We start from the raw sequence: 18,502 nt of genomic DNA on the forward strand, positions 1-18,502 counted from the left end.
GAATGCCAGCGCGCGCTGTGATTGCCTGGTGGTTGGACCCCATTCGCTTCCCCAGACTCGATCGTGATGGTGTTATGGCCTGCGAATCACCACTGCGCATCCCAAATTAACTGGACAAACAGACAGGACGGATCTGCCGACGCAAGGACCTTGCCCAAGCCATGATCGTGCCATTTAATGCTGTTGCTCGCTCTGTCGCAGTCTGGGCAGTGGTTCCCCGCACAGCCAGCGTATTAACATATTAACTTAAACAGCCCCCTTCGCTGACTCTGTCTTCCTGTCGATTCCATATTGTCACTTCGCATTCTACCACCGCCATGGGCAAGCAGCTCGGTCGCCTGCGGGCGGTCTTCCTGGTCTCCGTCTGCTGCGTCGGGTCGTTCCTCTTCGCGTACGACACCGGCATCATCGGCGGAATCCTGACTCTGGACTCGTTCATGGACTCGTTCCGATACGGCGAGGATACAAGGGCTGACATTAATTCAAACTCCAACAGTCTTTTGCAGGCGGGGGGTATGCGCTCCTTTATTTGTACTCTCGTCTCCTCGCTGACCTGCTCCAGCCTTCTTCTCGTGCTTCTTCGTCTGGCCGTTTACCAAGCGATTCGGTCGCCGATGGTCTATTGCCCTAGCTTCGTTGATTTTTTGTGTTGGCGGTATTATCCAGGTTGCTCCGACTCACTCGATTGGGGCCTTCTATGCTGCGCGTGTGATTAGTGGCATCGGTGTCGGAATGGCCACGGTGATGGTGCCCATGTACAGGTATTTATTTATTTGTTTTTTTAATTCGTCTTGCTAATAATTCAGCGCCGAAATGAGCCCCAAAGAAATCCGCGGCCAGCTAGGCAGTCTGTTCCAGTTCTTCTTCACCCTCGGCGTCATGACCTCGTACTGGATCGACTACGCCGTCGAGAAACACGTCGAGCCGTCCGACCGGCAGTGGCAGATCCCCATCGGGCTGCAGCTGGTCCCCGCCGGCATCCTGGGCGTCGGCATGCTGTTCCTGAAGGAGAGCGTGCGCTGGCTCGCGAGCAAGGGGCGGCACGACGAGGCGCTGCAGTCGCTGATCTGGGTCAGGGGGGGAGAAGACACCGAGGAGGTTCGCGCTGAGATGGCGGAGATTCTGGATGGAATCAGTGCTGAAGTCGCAGCGACGGAGGGCGTTACGTGGAAGGAGTTGGGTCTTTCTGCGAATCGGTATAGGCTGTTTATTGCCATTACTATTCAGATCTGTATGCGAACCTTTCCGTGCTTTCTATCTTATACTGACTCTTCAGGCGCCCAATGCACCGGAAATACATCACTTGCATACTGTACGCCATATCCTCTCTACTCTAAATTCAGACTTGAAACTAATAACTCTAGACGCCCCCCAAATCTTCGGCGCCGTAGGCATCGGCGCAAACGACAAACTCTTCATCACGGGCTTCTTCGGCGTCGTCAAGGTCGTCGCATGCGGCATCTTCGTGCTCTTCCTGGTCGAGCGCATCGGCCGAAAGTGGTCTTTGGCGATCGGCGCATTCCTCATGGGCGCCCTCATGCTCATCGTCGCGATGCTCGCCAAATCATTCCCGGTGGACCCCGATTCAACGGAAACAGCAACAGGTATCTCCCCGCAAACTGCGGCCTCTATCGCGATGATTTATCTTGAGGCGGCGTCGTATAACATGTCTTGGGTATACCACTCTTCTTTATAAATCTTTATAACATCTTTACCCGAGTAGGAACTAATAAGTATGATAGGGCCCCGTCCCATGGCTATACATGAGCGAGATCTTCCCAACGCGGATCCGCGAAATCGGCATCGCAGTTGGAACCGCCACGCAGTGGCTGTTCAACTTTGTGTTCTCGCAGGCGACGCCGCACGCGGTGGACAATATGGGCTGGAAGACCTTCTTGATGTTCTGTATCTTCAACTGGGCGATTGTCGTCTACGTGTTTCTGTTCATCAAGGAGACCACGGGCAAATCGTTGGAGGAGATGGAGGATGGTATGTGTTTCTTATCTAGTCGTCTGAGACTGCAGTTGACAGTTGGCTAATTGTGGCAGTGTTTAATTCGAACTTGGTGCACTTTAGGAAGGATGAGGAGCATGTTCATGTTGATGCGGATGCGGATGCTGCGGTGGTGGAGAGACCGCGTAAGGTATAGTACGGATGGCATGATATTATTTGATTATAGTGGGTTTGAATGAGTTTCAGTTGTGAAAGTGTATAGTGGTTCTATTGGCGCCTTGATCATAATGCGTCTTACGGTGATGGGCCGGATGCTTTTAGGGCAAGTGATGTCCGCCACGACATTACGAACGTATTCAAGATGATTCAAGTAAATCAAGAGTAACATAGCCTACCTTCTTATAATATGATATTCATTCGTACAGGTACCATCCTTCAAGTCCGACCTGTGCAACAAGTTACCAGTTTTCACCCAATCAACAGTAACTATGAACCGAACAACCCGTAATTATACTCTTCTAAACGACCGTCTGACCGAGAATCCACACAAGGGCGAGGCCGAGATTCCGAACTGCCAGTATTGCGTCGACGGCTGTTCTGCGGCTGGCTGAATACATCAACAGCTGGTACTTCTTACTGCTTGGCCGCCGTCATAAATCTCAGCTCTCGTTCATCACGAGGGAATGAATACCATATTTCTGGCAACTTGGCGTGCGCCAGGGCATGTGCAGGCGAGGGTGTTCTCTACAAGTCGTCGGGTTTCAGTGTCTGTGTCTCGGAGCTCGTATATCGCAAGCTCAGCTGGCTTTTCTAGCTTGGCGTGAACTCTGAGGTTGTGCTGCAGAAGTCATCTAAAACAAAGCCAATCAGCAAGATAACATTTGAGTTGTTGACTTCTGGCATAAATAGAGAGCATTCCCAGCTCTTCTAGTCTATCACAACAACAACCCAACCACCAACATGAAGCTTACATCTACAATTATCTCTGTTCTCCTCGCTACCAGCGCCTCCGCTGTCCTCGACAAGTGGGCTCGTAAGTCGTTCATCCTCCTGTCTCCTCCCAAACTAACATTGCAACCAGCCTGGGGCAAACGCGACTATGCCTGCATAAACGCCTACTCAGGCCCAACCGGTTCGTCCACGCCTCACTACCTCATATTTATTAATGCAAAATATTGATGAACAACCCAGACAACAGCACCATCGCGCCAAACTGGCCGATCGAGATCCGATTCAACCGCAACAGCGGCCGCTGCGACGCAAGCCTGGACCACTACCCAACCGCCGAATACAGTCTGTGGCTGCACAACAACCCTGTCCGTCAGCCGGCGGGCTTCGTCACCTCCGAGTACCAGGTGAAGCTCCAGGACGGCATCCCCTCGGACGCTGGCAGTGTGACCTTTGAGCTTCCGGATGATCTGCCTGAGGTTGGGGATGACTCGGTGTGGTATTTGAGGTTGAATACGTATTTGCCTACTGCGCCGCAGGTTTGTCATTCTTTCTTCAAAAAAAAAAGAATCTGTCAACTGGTTGAGTTGCTGATGGTCTTGCTAGATGCCTTCTTTGTTCAATGCGCTGGGGCCGTTTAGGCTTGTCCGGTAGGTATTTGCTGGAAAGGCATGGACGGTGCTATTGTGGATGATATAGCAATATGACCTGTTAGTCAGAAATATGGATAAAATATGAAAAAATGAAAGAAGATAACCCCATAAGTAACTCCATGCTGTTGGCGCATTCGGCCCCGATTCTCGAATCGACCCCGTATTTGACTGGCTCGCCTATGTAGCCATAATTCTGGCCGGTTGGAACAGATCATCCGACATAGTGTAACGGCTAACATAGCCGCCTTTCAAGCTAAATCAAAGCATTGTCCGCGGCAGCTCGGGGTTCGATTCCCCGTGTCGGAGTTTGGTTTTTTTTTTTGTGGTTGAAATCAAATATCGTATTTTTGCCGGGCCCGATTGCTGCTATGCTCTGGCAGTGATATTTTTATGCTATGTCCTGCTTATGGTTATTGATTACTGCTTCAATTTAAATTCTTTTTTTATTGAACAGACTGGATTTAATATCTTTGGTCCGGTTTTTTGGCTGCTAAGATGTGCTTGACTGGTGCAGCACGTCAATATATATCTTCCCCCTGCTAACATTGCACTCAATCATAACACATGAATGCCTACTGCAACAAGATAACAACTAGAACTGACTCTGAAGACTTTAATTACCTACAAAGGATAAAATAAAAACACAAGCGAAAAGAAAGAGAATATTAAGAGGATAATTCAAGGCAGGCGGTGAGTCGGCCCCGATCGGAGTTTGTCTTCGTGATGCTCCGATGCCGCCAACATCAACACAAGTCCATCAACAACATCAAAATGTCCGGAAAGCTATTCAAGAGCTGCAGGCGGTGCAGACAGCAAAAGGTCCGCTGCGACGCCCGCACCCACATGCCGTGCTCGAGGTGTCGTACCGCCGGGTACGACCACGAGTGCGTGCTGGACACCGTCAGTAGGCCGCGTCCATCGGAGAGGCGACGACATGCGAACACTCCTCAGTAGGTTTGTAACTTGGATAGCAGTGTACTAGTAGCTGATTGAATCTAGTTCTCGCAGCGGGTTTACTGCTACCACGGATGCTAGTCCACGGAGCAACATGTCCGTGTCGAGCAGCCACTTAGAGAACCTCGAATTGCAGCAGTTCAGCCCGCAGGACATGATTGCGCCGCAGTCGGTGATGCATTCCATGTCTGTGAATCTAAGGGAGAGCTCGCCCATCTTCTTGGGGGAGTCGGATGTTGCCGATTCCAGGGGTGATATTATCTCGCGCGGTATCATCAGCGACGAGGATGCGCGGAACATCTACGAAAGGTAGGATACTTAATTGGCATGAAGAACATAACTGACTCTTGTAGATTCATGAACTGCAGCAAGAACTTCATCCCTCTGTTCGATCCTGTCAGAGACACTTTCGACTCCATCCGCTCGCGATCGCTATTCTGCTTCACGGTGATTATCTACCTGGCCAGCCGTGCAGCGACTGATTTCCGTGGGAATGTTCATTTGCAGCGCGTGCTTCAGGACGAAGCTCAGCGGCTGGCGGAGGACTCTTTCTTTGCGAAGCCTACTAAATTAGAGACCGTGCAGGGCATGATCCTTCTTGCGGCGTACTCGGAAAAGACCTGGTTCTCGACAGCCCTGATTCTGCGCACGGCGTTGGATTTGGGCCTTGAGAAGTCGCTGGATACTTTGCTGGCCCATAGCACGGCACCGAGAAGCTACCTGTCAGCAAGCATGGAGGACCGACAGCTTGTCTGGCAGACGCGCACATGGCTGATTTCATCTACACTGGAGCTGGACGTCGCGAGTGGAACGGGCCGGAAGTCGCGTCTGGGAGACGTTGATATCTCGAAGCTGCGCAAGTTTCTTGATTACCCTTTATCGCTTCACTGCGATCTGCGGACTGTGTCGATTATCGAGTATCACCAGATTCGGACGAGAGGCCGGCAGATAATTGAGAATTCCACTGCGGCTCAGATTATATCGACCGAGCTGCCTGCGATTATGCGGAAGCTGAACCAGTGGTGGGAGGAGTGGGATGAGTTGCACCATCGTGAGTTACCTACGTGTACGTCTTGGATTATTCTGACTTTCAGAAAACGCGTTCCATCCTGGTGCGTTTCAGCGGTCGTCTTTGAAGTTGATGCTCAACTACGCCAAGGTAGGATATTCCGCTTCTACAGGATCACTGCTAACGTAACAGGTTTTTACATACTGTGTGACTATAGCTAGGATACAAAAACTACAGCAGACACCAGACGGTGCGCAAGGCATGGAACCAGACGCCGTCCTCAACCTCTGGAGGGAACTGGTGGAAGTGATCGAGAGCCAATTGACATTTCTGGTGACGGAATCAGCATACAGGTGCCAGCTAATTTGGGCTCCAACATACCCCGCCCTGACTATTGCGTTTATCAGTAAGTGTCTCGACCTTCCAGATCGTCACAAACTCACAGCACTAGCAACGTTCGCCATTAGGGTAGCGCGGTGGCATCCTACGCTGATCAACCGACGCCTAGTCCTGCAACGTGTCCGGCAGATCCTCGAATACCTCAAACAGCCGCCCTACCCGGACATTCACAGAACAGTCCAGATATTCGTCAACTATGCTGGAGCGCTTCTCACGGAACAGGATTTATGTAACAACGACAGCAGTAACCCGCAGCACGGTGCTGCAGCGCCGTTGAGGACCCCAGAGATTGATAGCGCATCCACATCGGACTTCAACCAGACAGGCGCTGGACCCTCTTCTGAGAACCCGATGCTCCGGGTGGAGAAGGAGGCCGATCTGACCGCTTCTTCAGCTGCAGAGCCTAGGCCTGAGCCTGTCCTGCCCAGACTTCTGGGCTACGATATCCCGAACTGGAACCTGACGGCGCCGATAGCCGATTCGTTCGACCTGTTCGAGGAAGGCCAGACAGACATCTTTGACTTTCTGCCTGACCTGTGCCGGACTTGACAGGCCTGACTTCTTTAAATGTAACTGCCAATCCTTTCCGTCGGAGAGATGTCCGTTTTGTGAAGAACGTGCAGCTGTTTGTCTTTTGACAGCGGGCTAGAACTGCAGAAGCAGCAAGTAAACCATAAAGAGGCCATCACATGGACCCGTGTGCATATTAACTGCATATCCAACTGTATTTCAGGTTGTTTGTCTTTGTCGTGTCCGAGTCGGTGTTGGCCGCCGAGCCCTACCATCGGTCCCGATCGGGGCCGGTGTCGGGGCCGGTCTTAGTGCGAAGAATGTTCGATACACGAGCGTTCCTATTGGGAGATCTGCCCAATCCGGAACAAACTCAACTGTGCGCATGCGTCTGGACAGGTCGAACCGGTTTCTATGAGTCAAGCCGGGTCCTCGCTGCCGAAAATGAGGGGGTCGATGCTCGATGCTTCATACTTAAGTCAACCATTGCGCTGCAGTAATTCTCCGACCGCGTAACCAACCATCACAATGGAGGACGAAAAGGGAGGCCAAGTAATTTCCCGGCCGGAGAAGGCTCCAGGAGAAGGCTCAAATTCAGGTAAGTTATCGCTACATCCGCTCTGCTGATACTAACATGGCTCAGGAACAAGCGGTTCTGTGGCAGCCACGAGCTATCCTACGCCCACACCACCGCCGACGCCCATTCCTCCTACTGTGATAACATTCAAAGACTGCCCGAAGCAAAGCCCGTACAATTGGCCGCTCTCGAAGAAACTCTATGTCGTCTTCTTTACGCTCCTATCGGTGATGAATAGCGGCATCTCCTCCTCGCTCCCAAGCAATGCTGTTCCGTACATCATGGAGGACTTCAACATGAAGGACAACGGGCAGGGTAGTCTCCCCACTGGGATGTTCTTGGTAGGGTATGTAGTCGGGCCTTTGATATGGAGTCCGTTAAGCGAAACTATCGGACGACGCCCGGTCCTCCTCTACACCTTTATTGGGTTCTTCGTCTTTACGCTCGCGTGCGCACTGGCTCCTGGGTGGTCGACCCTGGTCTTCTTTCGCTTTGTCTGCGGCTGCATGGCTGCTTCTCCGCAGACTGTCATCGGGGGTGCGTACGCGGATATCTTCGAGGCTAGACCGAGGGGGAGAGCAATGACTTTTTACATGGCCGTACGTATTTCACCTGACTTGTTGTTGCTTGTGCTAACTGTGGTAGGCTGCGAGCTTCGGGCCTGTTTTGGGTCCTATCATCTCCGGATTCGCGTCTGAACATGGCTGGAGGTGGACATTCTGGGCTGACCTGATACTCGCCGGTGTCACACTTGCTGGGCTGGTTTTCCTACCAGGTACGCTTACTTATTGCGGTTTGCAATTCATACTAACTTGCACAGAATCATTCGGCCCAGTGATACTCAAGCGCCACGCCGCAGAGCTGAGCAAGATGTCTGGAACCGAGATAACCGCCCCCGTATCGAAAGTCGATACAAACCTCGCAACGATCTTCCTACGACCGCTGTACATGCTCATATTTGAACCGATTATCCTCTTCACCTCGATCTACGTCGGCGTCGTCTACGCCCTGGTCTTCTTCTTCTTCCAGGCCTACCCAATTATCTTCCCAGAGGTATACGGCTTCAGCATCAAAATGACCTCGCTCGCCTTTCTTCCACGTACGTCCCCCCCTCCCCTACATAACCAAAATCCACCCAACTAATAATTTCCAGTCGGAATCGGCGCCGCATCCACAGCCCTAGTCGCCATATCCTGGGACCTAAAATACGAATCTGCCAAATCGCGCAACAAGACCTGGTTCCTCCCCTTCAGCCCGGAACTGCACCGCCTCCCCGTCTCCTGCATCGGCGGGCTCGCAATCGCCATCTCGCTCTTCTGGCTCGCCTGGACCGCAACACCCACCATCCACTGGATCGCGCCCGTCATGGCGGGCCTGCTCTTCGGCTTCGGATACCAGTCCATCTTCACCTCGTTGCTGGTGTACGTCACGGATGCGTATAACATCTACAGCGCGAGTGCGCTGGCCAGTTCGGTGATTCTGCGGAGTATGCTGGGTGCGGCGCTTCCGGTGGCTGCGAAGCCGATGTATAGGGATTTGGGGGTGGGGTGGGCGACGACGGTGGTGGGGTTTGTGAGTGTGGCGTGTTTACCGATTCCGTATGTGTTGCTTTGGAAGGGGAGGTGGGTTCGTGAACGGAGTCGGTTTTGTCAGATGTTGGTTAAGGAGGGGGTTGGTGATGGGGTTGGGTCTGGAGGGGGGGTGCAGGATAGGACTGGGGAGGAGTAGTTCTTGATTTGGGATTTAATATGGGTTAATGGTGTTGCATGGATAGATGATGACTGATAAAAGCTTATTACATTAATTTAATTACTCACTAATTTATCGAATAGATAGCATTAAAAGATTCCAGGTTTCAACAGCCCTAACTCCGCACCAACTTGACCAACTCCAGCTCGCGACCAGGAAAGAACCTGAGCCACTGCGGCATTTTCATGCCACTGAACAGCTCAATACAGCGATCGAGGCGGTGCACAAGTTGAGTCTTGTGCAAAGAGTGGTTCAGATAATGGCGCAGCCGCGGTGGTTGGACCAGAAAATCCGCGCGGGCCGCGAGTGATTTACTGCAGCCACTCGGGCTTCACTATCGCCAGCTCTTTCAACCACGCGAGATCCCGCACAATCGAGATTGCCATAGCTCCTCGCATCATGCAGGTCTATAAGAGGCATGGCAGGGCACGAGCTTCGCATTGCAGCTCTATATTGTTCTCTAATTTGTTTAATTTGTTTCTTTCAACCTATACTATGGAGCACGACAAGCACGACAGGATCACGATTGTCGACGAGGGCGTCCCTCGTGAGGAAATGCGGTCTCTGTCCCGTCGCAACTCATCTCTTTCTATTGGCAGCGCCCCGGGGAGAGTTGTCGCTCCGGAGAATTTGCTGCCTATTACATACCGCACGCTGTAAGGAGTATAAGACACCTTGCGTGACGCCTTCTGATATACTCTGCAGTTCATTCAAAGTCGACGACACGTCTGGGAAAGACGCCAAGGACTCTAATAAACAGGAACAAGAACAAATAAAAGGTCGGTTTCTTATCTCGTTTAATCATACCATTCCTGACAGTATAGGGTTGGCGGAACTCGACTACCACCTCCTCTCCGTCGACGAGCTGCATAAACGATTCACAACCTCCCCCCAAGGCCTGCAAAACGAACAGCTCAACCGACTCGTCGCCAAATACGGCAAAAACCAGCCCTCGCCGCCCCCGTCAAGATGGTTCCGGACCTTGATGGGCTACATGTTCGGCGGCTTCGGCAGCATCCTTCTCGGCGGCGGCATACTGGTCTTCATCGCGTGGAAACCGCTTGGACACCCTCCAGCACAGGCAAACCTGGCCTTGGCTATTGTCCTCGTCGCGGTCTGGGTCCTCCAGGCTGCGTTCAACGGCTGGCAGGATTGGTCGTCGTCGCAGGTAATGGCGTCGATTACGACCATGCTGCCGGGCCAGTGTGTTGCCGTTCGGAATGGGAACCCGACGGATCTGAGTGCGGTTGATCTGGTGCCTGGGGATCTGATCCAGATTAAGCAGGGGAATAAATTGCCGGCGGATGTGCGCCTGATTCAGGCTTCTGCTGATGTTAAATTTGATCGGTCTATCTTGACTGGTGAGTATGCGCTGTCTTGTGCTTTGCTTTGCTGGATGTATTGCTGACTGTCCAGGCGAGTCGGAGCCTGTTCCTGGGTCTGTGGACTCAACAAACAAAAACTTCCTTGAAACGAATAACATCGGTCTGCAGGGTACATACTGTGTATCAGGAGCTGCATTGGGCATCGTCGTCGGAACAGGAGACCAGACGGTGTTTGGCCGAATCGCCAGCCTATCCCACGGACGCCGAACAGAGCTTACGCCCATGCAGAAGGAGATCCTGCGATTCGTCTTGATAATTGCCTCCTTTATCATCACATTCGTGGTCATCATTATTATCATCTGGTACGTGTGTCGGTTCATAGAGAGAGACTCGCTGACATCGTCTAGGGCTGGGTACCTACGCAGAGACCATCCCGACTTCATCGACGTCCCAACCCTCATTGTCAGCTGTGTGAGTGTTGGTATAGCTTTTATACCGGAGGGCCTCCCAATCGCCATTTCCATGGGCCTTACTATTGCCGCTGGGATTATGAAAAAGAATAAGATCCTCTGCAAGTCTCTTGCGACAGTGGAAACCCTCGGCGCTGTCTCGGTGATCTGCTCAGACAAGACAGGAACCCTGACCAAGGTCTCTTCCCACACCCTTAAACTTTAGGAGAAATACCACTAACAACCCGCAGAACGAAATGTTCGTCACAGACTGCTTCTCCGGAAACGAGGAGTACACCTCCGACGAAGCCAAAGAGCGCATGGCCCAAGGAATCCCCAACAAATCCATAAGTCTGGTCCGCTCCGTCGGAGGGCTCTGCAACGCGGCTGAATTCGATGCAAGCACTCTGGACCGTCCTCTGCACGCCGTAAAGGTCTTCGGAGACCCTACTGACCAGGCTATCCTGCGGCTTTCGCAGTCGCTTGGACCGGTTAATAACCTGCGTTCGCGGTGGAAGAAGACGTTTGAGATTCCGTTCAACAGCAAGAATAAGTTCATGGTTAGGGTTATGAAGTCGGTGGACCAGGACAGCGCGTGAGTATGCCTTTCTCGTACATATGGTGAGTACAGGCTGAGTTGTGAATAGGTACCTCTTCATCAAAGGTGCTCCGGATATGCTTCTTTCGAAATGCGCATACGCGATTAACAGAAATGGCGAGGCGGAGGTCCTATCCCAGAGCGACCGCAGCAAGATCGAAGCTGTTAAAGACCACTGGTCGGCAAAGGGGAAGCGTGTTATTCTCATGGCCCAGAAGCTGCTTTCGAGTGACGCGGCGAATGCAGCTTGCGATGAGAAGGCGGTTCTTGAGTCGGCTGTGGACGGTCTTACCCTTGTAGGGTTGGTTGGACTTATTGATCCTCCGGTAGGATTGGTCTTGCTTTTTATATGTATATGGGCTAATGGGCGTAGAGAGACGAGATCCCGTCTGTGGTTAACACGCTCCGCGGGGCTTCTATTCGGATTATGATGGTCAGTCTAAGAATAAGTACACATGCCGCTTTGCTAATAGTTGTCAGGTTACCGGAGACTACAAGCTCACTGCTCAAGCAATTGCAATCGCGTGCGGCATTATCAGAACGCATCCTGATCTGGTCGACGATATCAAGTCTTTGGACCACTACGATGAAACAGCCATCAAGCAGCCCGGTGCAACAACCGCCATTGTCATCAGTGGCCCCGAGCTGGCTGATCTCTCTGACAACGACTGGGATAGAATCTGTGGTTATGACGAAATCGTCTTTGCGCGAACGACGCCCGAGCAGAAGCTTCGCATTGTCAAGGAGTTCCAGGCTAGGGATAATATCGTCGCCATGACAGGTGACGGCGTCAATGATGCCCCGTCTCTGAAGGCAGCAGATGTTGGTGTTGCTCTGGGCAGTGGGTCTGATGTGGCGATTGAGGCTGCTGATATTGTCCTTCTTGATTCGTTCTCTGCCATCGTTGAGGCTGTCAAGTATGGGAGACTCGTTTACGGTATGTCTTTCGTTGTTGTTACGCGGGTTGTGCTGATTCAATGCAGATAACCTGAAGAAGACTGTCATCTACCTCCTTCCTGCTGGCAGCTTCAGTGAACTATGTATGTTACCACTATGTCCAGCCTCGACATAACTAACAAACTAGGGCCGGTCATAACGAACGTGGTATTGGGCGTCCCGCAAATCCTGTCTTCGTTCCTCATGATCATCATCTGGTGCGTCCCCATCCATATGTTACCACCTGGGAAAGCGTCATTGTTAATAGAAGCAGTTGTCTAACCGACTGCGCCGGCGCAATAACCCTCGCTTTCGAAAAGCCAGAATCTGATCTGCTTCTCCGACCCCCCCGAAACCCCAAGAAGGACCGTCTCGTCGACGCAAAGCTCCTCGGCCACGCATACTTCTTCATCGGATTATACGAGTGCTTCATGTCCTACGCCATGGCATTCTGGTACATGCAGGTAGGAACCATACAGCCCGCAAACAAAGAACAGAACTGACAATACAACCCATGCAATATAGAGAAAAGGAATCCCATTCAGCGCCATGGTCCTCCGGTACGGCTCCATGGATCCGCAATACGACCCAGACTACGTGACCCAAGTCGCGAATGAGGCGTCCTCGATCTACTTTGTCAATCTGGTGTTTATGCAATTCTTCAATTTGCTCGCCGTTAGGACCCGCCGGTTGAGTATCTTCCAGCAGCCGCCGATTCTGAAAAGGGAGACGCAGAATCTGCTGCTTTTTCCCGCGATGGGGTTTGCGTTGTGTGTGGTTTTTATATGTGAGATACCCTCCATTCCCTATCCGCTTGGTTTTTCGTCTTGGCTTTTCGTCTTGGTTTGTTCTGCTTTTGTAGATTGGGTTTGCTAATGGATTATTGTGACAGTCCTGTATATCCCGGCCTTGCATGACTCGATTGATACGACCACGGTGCCTGTGGAGCATTTCTTCCTCCCGATTGCATTTGGACTTGGGCTTTTATTCCTCGATGAAGTTCGTAAGTATTCAGTGCGGCGCTGGCCGAAGGGTGTTCTGGCGAAGATTGCCTGGTGAGTTGCAATTGCAATATTCGGAGTGAATGGCGGGTCGATCGCAGTAAAAGGCTATTCACAGGCCACATTCTAGAAAATTAGACAAATAAATATAAATTAAATTATTTACTTTCAAACAATGCCACGCCGGCTCGATGATGATGCAAGATGCTCTAAAACGTCGTGATTAATGCTTAATTTAATACCTCCCTTGAGGCTCTGCGGTTGCTATCACGGGCAATTTTCGATTGAACAATATAATGAAATCTGGCGTTTGAAGTTACCTCTTGTAGACTATTGACCAGCTGTATGAAGGTGTGACAGAGTTAGGGCCAGTGTCCGAAATAGGAAACTGACGGGGGTCGCCCGCGCGAATTGAGACCATTTTGGGTCGGTTGCACCTTCCGCATCTCATACCATGAACGGTACACCGGGAAGGCGCGACTGTATACTTCACCTGAATGAATAGGAAGGAGGAGCAAGTGACTCGATCGTAGCTTCCTTGTAAGACAGAGACTGCACTGGTATTCGGAAGGAGCGATGGACGTCTATCCAGCTATGAGTGGTGGAATCAAAGTATGCGGTGGGAGCTCGGGTTCTCTATGAATTGCACTTGGATCATTTGCTGCCTCGTAACTCTGTAGGTTGGCACTAAGTACACAGTACCTGATATTACCCAACTCGAACCAACACCTAATATGCCGTTTCCTTTACGGTTAGAGTACCCGAGGCATGATGGACTATTTGTAGAGTATCTGGGCTTAATATATTCCCCAACATTCGCTGTTTCCAGGACCCTGTAACTCGCCCTCGCACTAGCCCAGACCTGCAGGCTGAATCCTTCGCCGAGGGGTCCCTTGGGTCTTTTTATTGCCCCACCACTCGGAGGGAAGCTGATTGCCTAAGAAATTGAGATAGTGCACCAATGGCGTAGTGATTACAGGGTGGTCCTACCCTGAAAAGGCACGGAGTGAGGCGCTATCTGGGCAAGTATGTACTTCACAGTATACCGACAAAAAGGTATAAATCCAACGCTTTTCATACCAAGTCCACTAAACAAGGCAGCAAGCACCCGCAACAGGTTCAAATATTCAAGGTACATTTCTTTCCCTCTAGAGAAACCCAGTCAAGGTTTACCAGCGAGTCGCAGAACATACGTTTTGATTTACACTACAACATGAAGATATCTCTCGTCATCCTCAGCATTGTCGCCGTTGCAATGGCGGCCCCGGCGCCAGCGCCACTCGCGAACGCTGACATGGTCGAGAAGCGCCAGGGTTGTGGTCTATGCGTCAATGGAAGATATAGCTGTTGTGCTAATGGGCTGTGCCAGTGGTATGAGTGCTAGCAGAGGATTGAGGCCATTTCTGGAACGGAGGAGTAGGTAGTAGTCCTGTTTGTGATATAAGCTGTCAACTCGTTGGTCGTTATTCGCGCTCAGGAGCTATATTGGATGGCAGGGGCAGTCGACAACTGAGGGGAAAGAATGGCCTAGCTGAGAATAAGTCAGCGCAAGAGTGCAGTAGCGCTTACACAATGGAGCTATCCTGAAGAGTCACGGAGTTTGATGTTGTGTTTGAGTTAGTATGTGCTTGATGTGTGCCGTCCAGGAAATATAAAGTCAACGCCTCCACGCTGAGTCTACTCAGAAAGACAGCAGATCCCAACAACTAAATCAGAAATTGACAAGGTACTTTCCCTCTCAAGGAAATGGGTGTTGAGGCTTACTGACGAGTCGCAGAATACACAACCCATTACACCATGAAGACATCTCTCATCCTCTTGAGCATTGTTGCCATTGCATTTGCTGCCCCGGCACCAGCACCAGAACCAGCTGCGAAGGCTGACACGATCGAGAAGCGCCAGGGCTGCGGACTATGCATCAATGGAAGATATAGCTGTTGTGGTACTACTGGATTGTGCCAGTGGTATGATTGCTAGTTGGACGAACTCCTGCTATTTCAAGAAAGGAGAGAATAGGAGGTCTCGTGTGTGATGATATATCAGATCGCTGGGTGGTTGTCTTGTGCTTGGAGGGTAATATCACAGCGAGAAGAATCCCTGTCCAATAAACACGCCCAGACCAGGCAACAGAATTGAAATACCTGTACGGTGGAAACCATCACAAATATAACTCAGTAACCTTGGCAGGATCTGCCTCTCCGCCAAGAGCGACATAGAGCGGAGCTGGCACGGCTGGGTGGAATCAGGAGTCGCTGGATACACTGACAAGGAGAAGAAATCCGGGGCGCTAATGTGAGATGCTTACTGCTTACTGCCTGTGGGTCGGGCGTGCGTCAAAGCCCTATTGGTGTGCCATTGATATCATGGATACATGTGGGTACTCTCACACTCTGCACCAGGCATAGATACCCATAGATACCCACCAGGTCATAGAAGCTGGTCGAGTTAGGGTTTGGTCCCACAGTCAGCAACTCGCAGTGCACGCGTAGCCAGCCGTATATACTTTAAACGCAGGGGAACATTGCACCTTGGCTGACGACATATGAGTCGGTCAATCACTACCTCCATGGATATAAAAGCATGGCATGTGTCCGAGAAGAATGAGTTCCTCTCCAATCTCTTCAGTTTTCATACGTGTACAGAAGAAAGCAGCAGCAAGAACAGCATCATGAAAGCATTTAAAAGCGGAATATTCACCATCAGCCTGATGGCAATCTTTAATCCAACGCCTGCAGCGACCCAGAACCTGTCCTACGGAGCCGACAACTTCTACCGCAGCCCCAATGTGACAGCCCAGCCCATCACCTTTCCCACACAGAACCAAATGACCATCGCAGGCAACATCTTCGTCCACAAGACCCTGAACCACAGCACCAACACACCAGCCATCGTCGTCGGCCACCCCATGGGCGCCGTGAAAGAGCAGAGCGCAAACCTCTACGCCACCAAACTGGCCGAGCAAGGCTTCATCACCATCTCACTCGACCTCCCCTTCTACGGCGGCAGCTCCGGCGAGCCTCTCAACGCCGTATCCCCAGACCTCTACGCCGAGGCATTCAGCGCCGCAGTCGACTATCTCGGCACGCAGAGCCACGTCCACGTCCACCGCGAGCGAATCGGCGCCCTAGGCATCTGCGGCAGCGGCGGGTTCGTTATCAGCGCCGCGAAAATCGATCCACGCATAAAGGCCATCGCAACCGCAAGCATGTACGACATGGGCGCCGTCAACCGCAACGGACTGCGCCATTCACAGGGGGTGGAAGAGCGCAAGGAGGTCATTGCCGCGGCCGCGCGGCAGCGTTGGATTGAAGCTGAATCTGAAGCCGCCGGGGATGAGGACGCGGTGCAGTATACTCCCGGAACCCCGGTTAACCTCACGGCCGAGTCGACTGCAGTGGATCGCGAGTTCTACGACTTCTACCGCACCAGGCGCGGTGCTTTCACGCCTGAGGGCTCGAGGCCGGAGCTCACGACCGCGCGGTCGACGACGAGTAATGTGCGATTCATGAACTTCTACCCGTTTAACGATATCGAAACGATCTCGCCGCGGCCGGTGCTCTTTATTTCCGGTGACCAGGCGCACTCGCGCGAGTTCAGTGAGGATGCGTATGCGCGTGCGGCGGAGCCGAAGGAGTTATATTGGGTTCCTGGGGCGGGTCATGTTGACTTGTATGACCGTGTGGAGCTGATTCCGTTTGAGAAACTTGGCCGTTTCTTCAGGGGGAATCTTTGAGAGTGAACTGTCCTTGTCATAGTATAGAGATGTTTACGGTAGTGGTAGTGGTTACTTGAGAAAGACTGTACCTTAGAATCTGATATAATGCGAGTGACCTAAGTCGGACTGCCAGTGCAACCTGCGATACCATAGCCTGCCTTTGCTTCCAAGCGAGTATCAGTCAAGTGGAGAAGACGTCTGGATAGGGAGGGTGTGCTGTCCTTGGTGTATCCATATGTACCAGCCCAGCCCAGCCCCAGGTCCGTGTCCCTCGACAGGGTAATAAGACTACCGCCAAAGTAGAATCAACTGACCCCGTTTAATACTGGTCACTCTACTCCCTTCACTCTGGATATACAGTCACCACAATGCTCATCAATTCCATCGCCTTACCCAGGGTTGTCCCCTTCAAAATCGGCGTCTTCGGCCCCGACTGCACCGGCAGCGGGAGCGATATGTTCTGAAGGGTAAATGTGTCGCGTTGGACTTCAATGCGAAGGCATACGAGGATATTTCGTTTTAGATGGCATGATATCGCCGTTGTTTTTATTTTCTTTTTGGCTTGTTGATGTGATTGTCTAAGTGGGAGATAGGTTATTTGTAGCTTATAGGAGCCGAGTCTACACATTAAAGTATTTATGAAAGTATTTCTAGTCTGCTCTATTGATTATAGGATCAACGACCATAAGTAAGCATTACTTCTGAATAATGCTGTATGGTTTAGGGTTTACCCCATAGAAGGTTCACACGTAATCAACAAATGTAATTCCTCACTCAACATAAAGCTGCCCACCAGAAATCCAGACCTGCTCGACGGTGGAAAACCGCTGAGTGGCAGGACTGATTCGGTTCTTAGAACATCCAGACCGCATCTCCTCCTCGTTAAATCGATCCGCAATCCACGGGAAATAGACTGCATGGGAGGCTTGAACGACGCCGTCGTGGTCAAGGCCGGGCAGAAGCGTATAGTGAGCAGCAGACTCGGGGAAGGCATCGCACTGCTCGTCGAAGACCTTCTCAATATGCGTACGAGGGAGGATGAAGTCTGTCTCGCCGTGGAGGACGAGCAGGGGACCGCCCAGCTCCTTGGGACCCTGGCCGTGGTATTGTTGCTCCCACTGGTGCACCTCAGGGGCGGACGTAAAGTTGGCTCCGTTGAGGTACATATCATTGAGCGTCATGTTCCACAGCTGCGGGATGGCGACGTTCAAACATCCATTTGTCGTGAGCTCGGAAATCTCAATGAGTTTCTTGGTGGCGTACTTGGCGAGGTCGAACGATGGGAAGAGACGGGCAATGGATCGAAGCATGTACGGGATGAAGACCTCCTGGAGTGGTCCACCTTTGGCCTTTTCAATGACCCAAGGGACTAACGACATGACTTCCATGGCTGGGGCGATCGCGACAGCGCCGATGAATCCGCCAACTGCACGCTTTCGATCGGCCTCGCGCTGTGCGGTTCTCCAGGCTGTTAGGCCTCCCTCGCTGTGGCCGACGACAACCCACTCTTCTGAGATTTGGTCGGTGAGGTGGGCGCGGGCTGCCTTGACAGCTAGGCTGACGTCGTTGGCGTGAGCGATACCGGCATTGTACATGAACCCTTTGGGGATGGTGGTGCCCTGCCCGGCATAGTCGGGAGCAATGACAACGTAGCCCTGTTGGGCGAGTGCGAAGGGCGCCTGCCATTGGTACTGGAGGCGTCTATCGTTGGAGGGCGCGCACTGAG

The 18,502-nt window shown here is 51.9% G+C and overlaps 7 protein-coding genes and 1 non-coding gene across 8 annotated transcripts; all 8 read left to right on the plus strand.

The window, feature by feature from the left end:
- Positions 1-317: 317 nt before the first annotated feature.
- On the plus strand, positions 318-2,149 carry APUU_41417S (sugar porter family MFS transporter; the record flags this gene model as incomplete). The annotated part of the gene is made up of 7 exons (XM_041704598.1): positions 318-513; positions 563-761; positions 807-1,231; positions 1,277-1,312; positions 1,365-1,675; positions 1,743-1,989; positions 2,049-2,149. 7 exons carry the CDS (start codon positions 318-320, stop codon positions 2,147-2,149), a joined length of 1,515 nt encoding a protein of 504 aa, XP_041557167.1.
- Positions 2,150-2,913: 764 nt separating this feature from the next.
- APUU_41418S (uncharacterized protein) lies at positions 2,914-3,555 on the plus strand (the record flags this gene model as incomplete). Its single annotated transcript, XM_041704599.1, has 4 exons — positions 2,914-2,986; positions 3,035-3,085; positions 3,145-3,440; positions 3,508-3,555. The coding sequence occupies 4 exons, from the start codon at positions 2,914-2,916 to the stop codon at positions 3,553-3,555; spliced, it is 468 nt and encodes a 155-aa protein (XP_041557168.1).
- A 213-nt stretch (positions 3,556-3,768) lies between these two features.
- APUU_t40027S lies at positions 3,769-3,860 on the plus strand. Its single transcript has one exon. It is a non-coding gene; the product is annotated as a tRNA-Glu (tRNA).
- Positions 3,861-4,325: 465 nt separating this feature from the next.
- Positions 4,326-5,738, plus strand: APUU_41419S (Zn(II)2Cys6 transcription factor; the record flags this gene model as incomplete). The annotated part of the gene is made up of 4 exons (XM_041704600.1): positions 4,326-4,504; positions 4,554-4,817; positions 4,862-5,667; positions 5,710-5,738. The coding sequence occupies 4 exons, from the start codon at positions 4,326-4,328 to the stop codon at positions 5,736-5,738; spliced, it is 1,278 nt and encodes a 425-aa protein (XP_041557169.1).
- A 40-nt stretch (positions 5,739-5,778) lies between these two features.
- Positions 5,779-6,465, plus strand: APUU_41420S (uncharacterized protein; the record flags this gene model as incomplete). Its single annotated transcript, XM_041704601.1, has 2 exons — positions 5,779-5,923; positions 5,969-6,465. 2 exons carry the CDS (start codon positions 5,779-5,781, stop codon positions 6,463-6,465), a joined length of 642 nt encoding a protein of 213 aa, XP_041557170.1.
- A 489-nt stretch (positions 6,466-6,954) lies between these two features.
- APUU_41421S (putative MFS multidrug transporter) lies at positions 6,955-8,731 on the plus strand (the record flags this gene model as incomplete). The annotated part of the gene is made up of 5 exons (XM_041704602.1): positions 6,955-7,024; positions 7,070-7,602; positions 7,649-7,778; positions 7,824-8,102; positions 8,157-8,731. 5 exons carry the CDS (start codon positions 6,955-6,957, stop codon positions 8,729-8,731), a joined length of 1,587 nt encoding a protein of 528 aa, XP_041557171.1.
- Positions 8,732-9,247: 516 nt separating this feature from the next.
- On the plus strand, positions 9,248-13,119 carry APUU_41422S (cation-translocating P-type ATPase; the record flags this gene model as incomplete). Its single annotated transcript, XM_041704603.1, has 14 exons — positions 9,248-9,408; positions 9,458-9,531; positions 9,577-10,113; positions 10,169-10,439; positions 10,485-10,725; positions 10,778-11,121; positions 11,174-11,450; positions 11,498-11,557; positions 11,605-12,061; positions 12,108-12,164; positions 12,209-12,278; positions 12,335-12,524; positions 12,586-12,847; positions 12,953-13,119. 14 exons carry the CDS (start codon positions 9,248-9,250, stop codon positions 13,117-13,119), a joined length of 3,168 nt encoding a protein of 1,055 aa, XP_041557172.1.
- Positions 13,120-15,627: 2,508 nt separating this feature from the next.
- On the plus strand, positions 15,628-16,794 carry APUU_41423S (alpha/beta hydrolase; the record flags this gene model as incomplete). The annotated part of the gene is made up of 1 exon (XM_041704604.1): positions 15,628-16,794. The coding sequence occupies one exon, from the start codon at positions 15,628-15,630 to the stop codon at positions 16,792-16,794; it is 1,167 nt and encodes a 388-aa protein (XP_041557173.1).
- Positions 16,795-18,502: the final 1,708 nt, after the last annotated feature.

Source organism: Aspergillus puulaauensis, chromosome 4, assembly GCF_016861865.1.
Source record: "Aspergillus puulaauensis MK2 DNA, chromosome 4, nearly complete sequence".
Classification (NCBI taxonomy): Eukaryota; Fungi; Ascomycota; class Eurotiomycetes; order Eurotiales; family Aspergillaceae; genus Aspergillus; species Aspergillus puulaauensis.